General features: G+C 42.8%; 1 protein-coding gene across 1 annotated transcript; it reads right to left on the bottom strand.

The window, feature by feature from the left end:
* Positions 1-41: 41 nt before the first annotated feature.
* Positions 42-11,961, bottom strand: ino80da (INO80 complex subunit Da). The gene is made up of 10 exons (XM_028024282.1): positions 11,468-11,961; positions 9,044-9,290; positions 8,125-8,936; positions 7,624-7,723; positions 7,174-7,398; positions 6,973-7,082; positions 6,671-6,804; positions 5,892-6,115; positions 5,621-5,784; positions 42-4,838 (listed from the first exon to the last, which is right to left on the bottom strand). The coding sequence occupies exons 2-10, from the start codon at positions 9,259-9,261 to the stop codon at positions 3,808-3,810; spliced, it is 3,018 nt and encodes a 1,005-aa protein (XP_027880083.1). The 5' UTR covers positions 9,262-9,290; positions 11,468-11,961; the 3' UTR covers positions 42-3,807.
* Positions 11,962-12,052: the final 91 nt, after the last annotated feature.

Below are 12,052 nucleotides of genomic sequence, written 5' to 3'. Positions count from 1 at the left end.
AGTGTTGCCACACTTCCAACCGTCACTCTTAACCAACCTGATTTTTTTTTTTTTTTTTTGAACGTGGTAATACCAGAGAGAGAGAGAAGCCTCCGCATCTCTGGAGGGGGGGAGGGTGGGAGTTCTCTTTGGAAAAGGGAGAGAAAAGATCTGGGCTATCTCACAGCTGGAAACAGGTGGGGGTGGGGAGGATCTGGTAATTATGTCATAAAAGATGAAGGCAAAAATAAAAAGGGGAGGGTAAAGAAAACACCAGCTTCTACCATTCCTGTGCAAGTCTACATAAGAAGCAGTGACGCATGTGACCCGACATGAGTCCAGTAGGTAACTACCGCCTCACCCCCGCGCCTCCTGATGTTTAATAGCTATCAAAAACACGACAGCGGGCACGCGTTGATCCCCCTTCCATCATTTAGCCATTTGATAGCTATTAAAAACAAGACTCACTCCACAACGTGCAGTCGCCACTGAATACATTGCAAATAACTTCAACCCATTGCTACTGAAGAGTTCACCAACAAACCCCAAGTTAGAGACTTCTATGCTATATACCAAGTTTTCAACAATTTGTCAGTTGCTATTGTATATATGTATAAATCTATCAAAAGCAAAAGTTACACTATTGTGTAGGTTAGGGGAAGAGGTGTGGGGAGGCTTTTGTTTGCAAAAAATAAAAAATAAATAAAAAATCTAACACCAGACCCCCAGCTTTGCATCCTATAGCTTAAAAATCACTTTATTCAGCTTTACTTCAGACGTGCAAATTACACCACTCACATAAATGTATTCAGTGCCATGCAAAAGTATTCACACCCTCCAAACTCTTTCCCAGATTGTCATGTTGAAACCGCAAGTTTCAGTGTTTTATTGGGATTGACCAGCACAAGGTAGTGTATAATTATTAAGCGAAAGGAAAACCATGCATAATTTTCATGATTTTTTTTTTAATGCATTTGTATTTTTAAAATGTGGCATGCGTTTTTATTCTGCCCCCATTATCCTAACACCCCTAAATAAAACTCATTGTAACTCTCTTATGAGTTTTAGGATAAATTCTGGAAATGTAGGTACAAAAATAATTTTGTTCAGAACTTGGTTTAATCATCTAAATGTTAAAGGGCTGGGTTATTAAAAACATTTATGTTCAGCTTGATTTTGGCTCCAAACCATTGCAAAAACACTAATTATCTTCATAAAAAGAAGAGAGATTAGACATCTGGTGTAATCTTGCTTTGAAAAGTGAACTCAAGTACAGATGGCAGATGAGAGGAGCTGTGAGACGTTCAAGGCGTGAGTACGGGTTGGTGCATGGCCCATACCAAACATCCGGTTTTGGACGGAACCATTTCATTCCTGGAAAAAGTCGGGCAAGAAATGACCAGTACTGCAGGGGAATCCAAGGAACCTTGGTTGATTTGTGTGGAAACAGTTGGGTTTCAAAGATGCAGACAAAGATGAAGAACCGATGATATGCAAGAGTTACTGAATGCAACAAATTTCCTGATTTATGAGCAACTAATGATGAAAGTAGATGCAAATTTCTGGACTATATTTTGCCAAATATTTTAGTAGCTGCACTGAACATGGGAACATTTGTTCAATAGAAACAGCTGTAATTTAGAATAGATATCATAATGTAGCTGGTTCATTGATATGTGTATGCAGGCAAGAAAGTTTATTGTTTAAGTGTAGAAGATAGCTTCAAAACTCAAGCAATGGTTTTAATAGTGACGATTTTATAATGAATCAAAAATATTCAGGTTTATAGTTGCTTTCAAAACTGAGCTGCCTTGGTAGGGAGGTGCTAAAAGGCTGTTTTGCATCTTTTTTGTGCATTTGGGTAAACGGAGATCAGCTCTGATTCAACATCTGCATCACTTGGACTGAATTTACGCTACAATGAAGCTGTAATCTTTAAAACGCATCAATATCTAAAACGGACGCAGTTTCATCAACGTTGGTCCAGTTCTAAGGTGATCTAGAGGCAAAAAAAGTAACATGGACATTTGTAAAAATATATATATATTTAATGAAGGTAGATTAAAATGTCAAAATAAATTGAAGTTAAAAGGTTTTAAGAGAAATGCATATTTTTATATCTAACATGATGGAATGAGGAATAACATTTGGAAATATTTTCCGTGTATCTCCAGGTTTAGTAATTGATATAATCAAATTCCAAATGTTTCCAGACTCAGTAGGAACTCGGAAAGCTGCAAACCTACCAAAACATGGCCGTCCCCCTAAACAAGCAGGGTGGGAAGGGAGAGCGTTAAGCAGCCAAGAGGACCATGGTAACTCTGGAGGAGCTGCAGACATCCACAGCTCAGGTGGAAGGATGAGGTCCAACTATTACAAATGAACTCCACAAGTATGATGTTGACGAAAGCCTGGCAAGAAGAAATCCATTTAAGTCCTGTTTGTAGGTTGCCACAACCCATGTAGGGGACATAGCAACAATGTGGACAAAGGAGATCTGGTCAGGTGAGACCAAGATGCAAGTATGGCAGCAAACATACACATCTTCACCACCATAAAACACGGTGATGGCAGCATCAAGCGTTGGGATCGCCAGAAGAGTTAGTGACCATGACCTCTCAATCTGTTAAAAACGATAGAGGATTTAAGAGCAAAAATGCAGTCAGAGCTACAATGGAAGAGTTTAGAAGTTTAGATCAACGCATAATCTCGTGCCAGAATGGCCTACTTAAAGTTCAGCACAATCTGAGAATCTCCTAATATCCTACAAAATACATGCAAGTTAGCGGTTGAAACATGACAAAATGTGAAAAAGTTGCTCATAAGTTATGATAATCTCTGCAAAGCACTGTACTGCGTCTTCAATCTGCGAATGAGATTTCCCGCTTTTCCAAGCCAGTGAAGACCAATGTAGATGTGGATCAGGGAGCACCTTTTGAGAGTAGACACTTAAAAGCCCCTGCAGTTACCACCGCCACCATCATCCACCGTCGCCTTGAGAGTTAACTCTGGAGAAATAAAAGAGATGGCCTGAGTAAAAACGGTCGTAAAAAAAATCTGGAGTTTCTGAGCCGCCGACGCCAAATAAAACCTGATCCGGCTGGTTTCAGGAAGCGGAGCTACAAGCAGTGACACCAGTAAGAATACCTCACAATCCTGTGAGTGATGGTAATGTGTTTTTATTGCTTTAAGAAACTATTACCTTCAAATGTCTACTAACCACTCACAGTGCCACAACCTACGGTGAGGTCAAAGACTGTTCCACATCCGGGCAAGCCAACAAATGAGCACATATGATATATACCATATAAAAACAGCTGTTTAAAAGTATTTTGGTGACTATTAAATCTGACTGACCCAATATTATGAAGACAGTTAAATAGCTTGAAACATAATGGGTTACAAAAACGTCACAATGAGTACTCTCTTCTTGAAACCAGAGTGTATAAAACAGAGGGGTGGGGGGATGCAAATGGCCATCTGAGAAAGGCAGGTGCGTTTGATCGTTTTTAAGAAAACCGGGCGAAACAAACAGAGCGGCATCTGGGATTTCTGAGCACTGGTATAAATAATCTTTGTAATGTCCATTAATTCATCACATAATCTAACCACAGCCCCCCCCCCTACTGACAAAATGGACTCACAGCTACTTAAAATCTAAAAACCATCCGGCTACAGGAAGGAAGAAAAAAAAATAGAAAAACAGAAAATCTGAGATTGTGCAAATTCATTACCAAATAGTGCACTAGAACCACATTGCACACATAAAGCAAATGAAACGGGTTAATCGGAAGCCGGTCGGCGTTGAGTCCGCGCGGCCATTGCCGATCATTTACTTTGCGTGAAGGGTGGCGTGGCGCTGTTGGCACTTGCAGTGGTGGCACTAACTAGCGAGAAGCCGGCAGGGGGCGCCGTGGAGCTGTGACTGGGCTGCACGTCTTTCGGGATGCCGCTGTGGGAGGCCAGTTGATGGCCGAAGGCCGCGCTGAACTGAGGGAGCTGTTGCTTGGGCTGTGTGGGGGTCAACAGGTGATCGTGTGAGGAGGAGGAAGAGGAGGATGACGAGGAGATGGGAGGAGCTGTTAACCCCGTCACGGCGCCCTGAGGCATGGCCGACAGAGCCGCCATGGGCTGCAGCGTTACTGAGTGAGTAGTGGCGGGTGGCGTGGATAGCGAGGTGGTGATGAGATGACTCTCTGACCTGATGAGACTGCCGAACTGCGCGGGGTCGGCGAGAGGGAGGGGCAGGTTGTTCCACGTTGAGCGAGGCGTCCCCGGAACACCTCCTATAGGAACCTCCAGCAGGAGGGGGGTGTCCGTCTGGAAGGAGGTGGTGTGAGGGGAAGATATGTGGTCGCTGTACGGGGACGGCACGTGCTCACTGCTGTAGTGGCTGCCTTGGGGGGACGACGCCGAGACCTCCGGTTTGGCCAGGATGTGGGAAGTGTGCGTTCGAGAAAACGTTCGCTCTGTTAAGGAGGTCTGCGTGAGCAGGGCGATGCTGGTGGTGGCCGCTGCCACAGAGGAAGGGGATGTAAGGCCGGAGCACGACGGAGGGGGCTGGTTGGTCGGCTGGGATGGCGAGAAGTGGTCCCCGGTGGTCTGCAGCAGGTTGTCCTCCAGCTCCAGGCTGGTGAAGTTTTCAGCAGGGATGCGGGTGTTGAGCAGGTCCCCCATGCCGCCCGGCTGCACCGGTCCGGGGAACATGGCCATGGCCCGGTGGTCCACCGCCTCGCCTGCTGCCAGCTCCCCCATGGACGTCAGGCACACCAACGACTCGGGGTAAGACCCCATCGCCTGCAGCGCACGGACCAGCTCCTCGGCCTCCTCCGTGGTGGGCAGCAGCTCGCCATTCTTTACTGCAGAAACATTTAGCACGTTCCACAAGTAAATACAACAGTTCACAGGTTTCTACAGGTTCCAACAACTCAAATTTAAGACTTTCTAAGGCCAGTATGAATGGAATTTAAGATTGTATCGCCACAGAACTGTACGAACTTCATCCAACTGACTGGCAATAAATTTGCACTTACCCAGGATAGACGCAAAAAAGCTAGCTAGCTAGCAACCGTAAATTAGCAGCTAGTTAATGGTATCCTCAACTATCTTGAATCACTAAACGCAATGAGGACATCTTAGAGTGCAACTAAAACTTTTATCTGACAGTAGTCCTGTCAAGACAAAATTAAAGACCTGAGAAAAGCACATAAAGTCCAATTTAAAACTTCAAGGATTTTTTTTATCATCACATTAGCTTTTCTTGTTTGTGTTTTGAAATTTGGACTGTACACTTCTTTATGTGCAGATAAAGAAGTCTAGTACATACATAATTAAATACAATTTTAATGAATTTAAGACATTTTAAGGCCTTCATTTTATATAAAATAGTTTAAGATTTTTTAAGGATGCATTGATACTCTGTAAATACAATGGTTTGATTTGAATGTTCTAAAGTGGCTTGCAGGAAAGGAAGGAAAAGAAACAGATGGAAGGAACTTTAAGACAATGGGGTTGAGATATGAATACAAATATTGTCTTTCCTTTCCCAAAACCAAACCCAGAAAAAATCACCAAGTTCACCGAATGCATCACAGATTAGGGAGATTTCTCTCTTTGTACAAAATCAATCACTGTGTCGAACCTTCAAACAGGTCGAAATCCTGCAGGTCGTCCGATAGCCTTGGTAACACATCGGCGAAATCGTTTAACTCCTGGTTCAACTCGAGGTCATTTGGAATGTCTGCCATGTCGTTGGTGATGTCATCAGGAAGCTCGTCGGTGCTCAGGTCTGGAGTCGAAGGGCTCCTGCAGCAAGAGGAGAAGTAACACCATGTAGCCATGAAGATGCTACAAAATAAAGAACAAAGAAAGTTTTACAGCCTGTTTTTGAAAATCTTTCCTAAGAGGCGGACCTAATGGCAGCCTGCGAGGGCATCACAAGGCTCGTTAAGGGCATTCCCAGGTTGCCCTGCGGCAGCGCGGGCGGGATGGGCTTCTGCGGCCTCCGCGGTCCTCTCCTCCTTTTCTTCTTGTGTTTTTTGGTGAGCGCTGGCGGTTTGGTCTTTTTTCGTGGCTTTCGCTGCTGCTGCTGCTGGTGCTGCACTCTCCGGTTTCCGTCCCCGCGTAGAAAATTGTCCTGAGCGAAATAAATGACAGCAAAACAGAGAGGGAAATAAAGACAAGAGACGGATTAAATGGTGTCCAAACAGCACATTTGCACACTTAAAGCTTACATGGTAATGGTTGAATGTTAATTCTGTGGCAGGATATCAATGCATGTTTATGCAGAGTAGGAATTACTTTATTACTCTACAAAAATTGTGGATCCACAACAGATTAAAACTTGTGCAAGAATATGATATTCATGCTAACCAAAAGTGTACACCACATAACACTTTTTTTCTAATCCCCTGGAGTTAAAGTAGATATTTATTGTTTTATGTCAGTTAAGGTTTTTTTTCTGTTTGTTTATTTATTTGTCTTCAAAATCTAAAGTTTGCATACATTTCCTCAGTATTTCGTAGCTTTGTCTTTGACTTGGGTCAAACCTTTTGGGTTTCTTTCCACAAACGTCTCACAACAGTATGTAGCTTCTGCACATTTGTAACAGAAACTGTAAAGCCATACAATGTTTTTCATACTGATTTCTCACAATGTCGCTGACATGTTTTGTATCAGCTGTTGAACTCACCATCTTTTTGGCATGCTCTTCGCAGAGAGGCGTCTGGTGCGTAATGTCAAACACAGGGATGGAGCACTGTTGACCGTCTGCAAATTTGGCTGTGCAACTAGCAAAGAGCTGCTGAGAACGATTCAACAGTATGTCTGCAGAGGAGAATAAAGGAAAAACGACAACAATATGCTGGAAATAAAACATGCTACAATGATACAATGACACATTTCGATGAAGGGGAGTAAAAATGAGAATTGCATCCATTATTCTGAAACTGTAGCATCCAGCTCCAACATAGAGTGAAGCAGTGCAAAGGATACGCTGAAAACAGTGTTGAGTGAAGGGCAGAGCTCTGTTGCTGCAGCTCTGGCCCTTGGTGGAACCCGTGCAGGTCACTGCTTGTGTGCTCTGTGGCCTTGCTGGAGGCGCACTGCAAAGACAAAACACTCTGGAATCAGCAACCGACTCTTTTCTGTTAACATGATTATAAAACATTTTTCCTTGGCCCAGCGTGAGATTACCATGAACTGCTGTGAGAGTTTCCACCCAGTTCCTGGATCAGTTGCCCCGCGCAGTCAGGGTTGTTGCTGGCGGCATGTAGCAAGGCTTTCCGAAAGGCGTAGCGGTACCTCTTCTGGCGGATGCTCGCCCTCTCCTGTCGGCACATGTGCTTGTACTTCTCCCGAAGGTAAGAGCAAAGCCGAAGTAGACGTGCTCTCCGCGAAGAACCACCGTCGACTTCCAGCCTTAACAAGAAACCAGGGAAAGTCATCACAGAGTGATAGTAACACAACATCTGGTGATGGCAGATAAATCGGTTTTATTCATTAATTGAACTTTTGGGAAATGTATTTTCTTTTCCATCAATGAACTCTTTAGTTCAGAGTAATGTCAGTCCAGGGATTTTATTTTTAAGCCACTTTGCTCAGCCCTATGTTATACAATATGGTTAAGCGTTTAAAGATACAAACCCGTTCTCTGGTCTCCACGAATTCTGAAATGGAGTAACCCTCTCTGCATCCTCCTCTTTGTCATCGTCGTCATCGGCACTGTCTTCTGACCAGTCCAAACCTGGAACAGAACTTTGTAGACAGGCTCATCCATCTCAACAAGCTCTTACAAGTTTATAACTACGAGCTACACTGTACTGATGTCGAGTCGAGCAGAAAGGGCTGAGCTTTTCACATTTTTTTAGCTGGAGATGCATCCTTTGCTACACTAAAAGAATTCTGATATTGAATTCTAGGCAATAAAATTATTATTTTCTTAATTTAAAAAGGAATTAGTTTGTTTACTTGCATCTTTTAATGTATTTCTAATATTTTATAAGATGGGCCTCAGTGGTTGAATAAAATATCTGCAGAATGTGCTAATTTTTTATGCAATTACTCGTTAAAATAATCAATAAAATAAGCTTATTAGTTGCAGCCCTAATGCAAAAACCTCTGTTTTTAAACTTTAAGACAAGTCACCTAGATGAGAGAAGAGGTCTCCATGCTCCTGCTGTCTCTTGGCACAGAGCTGCACCAGGTGTTGCAACCTGACGAGGCAGTCGGGAGATGGCGTGAAGGCGGTGGGGTGCATGACGACCACGTGCCTCTGATTGTTACTGCCAGCATCCTTGCAGCAGACAGGCGGTTGAGTAGCAGCAAAAGGCATTTTCCTGCTGAGCGACGGTCCAGAATGTTGCCCTGAATTGGGCAATGCGTTTGCAGGCATCCCTGGAGGCAGAAAGTTGACTGTCTGAGGTGGTAGTGGATTGCATAATAAACCCTGCTGCTGCCCTGGGAAGGGGAAGGACGTCACGCCGGGCTGCTGAGGCGGATGGAGGAGGCCTTGCGTCGGCCGCGATAGATGGGTGTTGAGCGGCGAGGAGGGGTGAAGGCGCGGAACTGGCGACGCCGTAAAGTGCTCAGGAGTTGGCTGGAAGAGTTCCGCGTCTTGGGAGAGTTTCTGGTTGAGCGCCAGCCGACTCTGTAGCTTCTTCTTGATGCTGCTCACCTTCCGAGGGGTGCCCACCTCTTCTCCATCCGTTTCGTCTTCGTAAAAGGCAAAAGGGTCCAGGAGTTCGCCGTCAGCGAGGGGTAACAGGCGCAAGCAGGGCGGAGATGGGGGCAGTTCATCTATGCCGTTAGTGGCTCTCAGAGCTAAAGAGGGCACCGTTATGTTGAGAGCCACTGACTCCAGGTGAGCCCGAGGACGCATTTCCTCTAAAGCATCGTGCTTCTTCTTGCGCTCCTTCTTCGGGATAAAACCGAGAACCTGCAGGTGGCTGTTGCAGTATCTGGTAAATAAGAACACATCCCCCAGATACTCATCAAAAAAAAGAATGCTATTTTTATATAGAGAACTGAATCACATGTGCCACATGTGCACTCATTCAAAACCCACCTGCGATCCTCAGACTTTGGGATGGGGTTGGTGCATCGCTGACTGTTGTATTTTGCCACATATTCACACTGCTTGAAAGGAGCCGTCTTGTCCTCCAGAACGTGTCGGATGCAGAACGCGTACCCATTGAGCCTGCGCTGCTTGCACAGCTTCGGACTGTACGAGCACAGCGGCTTATTGTCCACCTCTGAGAAGTGTATGTGTTTGCCTTCATACATCACGTGACTCTTGTCCTTGAAAACATCAGCTGACAGGACAGAGGAGGAAAAACAAAATCACAACTCCAAAACTTTACCACCATCCATGCACAACAGAGATAAATTAAAATATTCAGTTATTAATATGCTCAACCACATTCTTTTGCAAAAAATTTATACGCTTTGCATTTTTCACATTTTGCCTTGTTCCAGCTGACGAACATTAATTGTATTTTTCTGAAACATTTTGCAATAAACCTTGTAAACATGGTTTACAAGTTTTTGCTCCAATAAAAACTTCATAAACACTGTGGGGTACATTTGCAATTCATTCTCTGACTAGTAATTTTCAACTCTTGCCATAGACTCGAATTGGATTTGGTCTGAACTTTTACTAGGCCATTATAATGAATATGCATTGGTTTAAACACTTTCCAACAGTATTTAGACCAATGCATACAAATACTTTCCTGTTGGTCTAAATAATTTGCTACAGCGGAAACAAATTGTCCAAATTGATCGTAACCTTTGCCCCAGTCTCAAAACTTAGCAGCTTCTTAAAGGTTTTCTTCCAGGATCCCTCAGTACTGAACCATGCACATCCTCCCTTAACTCTGACCTGCTCCCTGCTACCTGCTGAAGAAGTCTATCCTCTCAGCATAATGCTGCCTGTCACATCCATGTAGATGGTGTCTTTAGGATAATGTGCAATATTAGTTGTTCACCACACATTGCAAAGGTTTGTTCCATCTGACTTATTCCACATGTTTGCCCTGCATCCTACATGGTCCAAATACAAATGCACTCATCAACTTTTAGTTGGTTTTATTATTTTACAAAATGTCTACTTCAACTTCACAATTATGAGTCATTTTGTGTTACATAAACTTTAAAGGTTACACTGGGGTCAGAGATTACAACATGATAAAAGGTGAAAATGTCAAGGGGATGTTTATCAATAATAGATGGAATGAAAATAGACATTTTGCATATACAACACAATGCATTTTCTATATATTGAACAGATTTCTTCTTGTTTTGTTGCAACTTAATAAATACTGTGGATATCTAAAAATACAGACATTTAAGGAAGTCAAGTCAAATTCATCTAAAATACTGATTTATTCATTTCATACTCTGATATTTTATATGTAAACACCACCAAGTGAGAAATTTGTCTCAACCGTATGTGTAATTTCAGTGCTTGTTCAAAACTTATTGAAAGGGAAACGATATGATGGGTAGACGAAGCAGACAGTGACTTCCAAGTGAAGTCAATGTCGAAGAAGCACGTGTTATCTTGGTTATAATGACAAATTATATATTTTTTATTTATAGCTGAGATATTTAAAAACTTTTGTTCTAAAATAGTTGTGAGCTTCGCTACATCTGTATTAATATAAATTACAATTAGACACAGTGTAAAGTTTAAACTGTGCTCTTTATTGTGGATAAAGGCTTAGAGGCGGGGAAATAAACAGTGACTAATGTTAGGTTAGCTTTAACTACTAAATGAATACCATTAGCGTGCTACATTAGCTTAGCGAACGACGGGAGGCGCTTAAACTTTATACAGTTATACTACAAACAACTGTATATCTACTATTTACCTATGTCTCATTTTTAAAGTATAATCTTAATACTTGTCAGTCAGATAAACTGATTTTTTTTACAAGGACTGAACAAGAAAACCTTTTTTTTTCTGTTAGCTAACAAAGCTAAAAACACAAATTAGTAGGCGGTAGCTAACCAGGAAACGGAAACATATTCAAACAGAGGTCTATTTCCAGTTTAGATTATTTCGAAAAAATAAAGCATATACATAAGATGCCAGCAACAGCTTGTCGGACCCTATTTTACTCATTTATCGTAATGCAACAGAAAAGATTTATGGTCAAATACTTTCAAACAAAGGGTATACATACGAGGATTACGGCCTGTTCTGCCGAGGCCTCCGCAAAAATCGATGAGTTATAGCCACTGTTATTACATAATGTGGCATTTGCAGGCTGTAAGCAACCAAAACCTTTACATTATGTATCTTACTCCTACTCTAGACGACCAGAATTTAAACATTATTATAAAATAATGATCAAATGTATTAAATAGTAACGGCCTATTAACCTCGAAAAGACGGCGGCCTCTAGTAAATTGCCAGTCCGACTGAGGGCCGTGTAACGCGGCGCACTCAGAAATCGATCCCGATGCTGCTCACGACTCCGCTTACCTTGAATGGGTTTGGGCTGTGCACGATATTCGCTCCAGATAGACGGCCGAAATGTCTATTAGAATCAGCTAGGCTACTCGGGCATCGATATTCCAGGTAGGATAGTAACGGCGGTCTTCATCGAGCTCGAATTTTCTTGAAATATGGACCCATGTAAATATAGGCTACCCAGCGCAAATTACAAGCCGTAGGTAGGCTGCTGAGGACATTTGTTGGATCCACAGCAGACTCCTCACAGCACCACTACAGGCACTGCGGGGACATGACAACAATCCGCTCAACAACAACAACCTCTCCAACCATATTGGAAATTTAACTTTGTTAAAATATCTACAATGTGCAACTATGACTGAATGAAACAAATTATGGTGTGAATGAAGGACAGTGCAGTACACGTGTTCGACACTGAAACAAATTAGTCCGACAGAGGACAAAAATCCACCTGGACTCCGACTATAATCGTCCACATGAATGAGTTATCAGCCTCCTGCCACACTGTTGCCCCGCTGTTCACTAATGACAGATCCAGTGTCAATCAGATACAGAGCCTCCATCTGGAAAACTTTAGTAGGTGTAATTTCAGTA

Source organism: Xiphophorus couchianus, chromosome 7, assembly GCF_001444195.1.
Source record: "Xiphophorus couchianus chromosome 7, X_couchianus-1.0, whole genome shotgun sequence".
In the NCBI taxonomy this organism is placed as follows: domain Eukaryota; kingdom Metazoa; phylum Chordata; class Actinopteri; order Cyprinodontiformes; family Poeciliidae; genus Xiphophorus; species Xiphophorus couchianus.
Note: the sequence above shows the minus strand (reverse complement) of the source record. Positions and strands in the feature narration are given on the sequence as shown.

What these genes read in the sequence shown, in the direction of transcription:
- ino80da (XM_028024282.1), bottom strand. Translation starts at nt 9,261, where the DNA reads ATGTATGAAGGCAAACACATACACTTCTCAGAGGTGGACAATAAGCCG. An exon ending in AGACCTCTTCTCTCATCTAG is followed by an intron (nt 7,724 to 8,124) that starts GTGACTTGTCTT and finishes GTTCTGTTCCAG; the next exon opens with GTTTGGACTGGTCAGAAGAC. An exon ending in TCGTGGAGACCAGAGAACGG is followed by an intron (nt 7,399 to 7,623) that starts GTTTGTATCTTT and finishes TTTCTTGTTAAG; the next exon opens with GCTGGAAGTCGACGGTGGTT.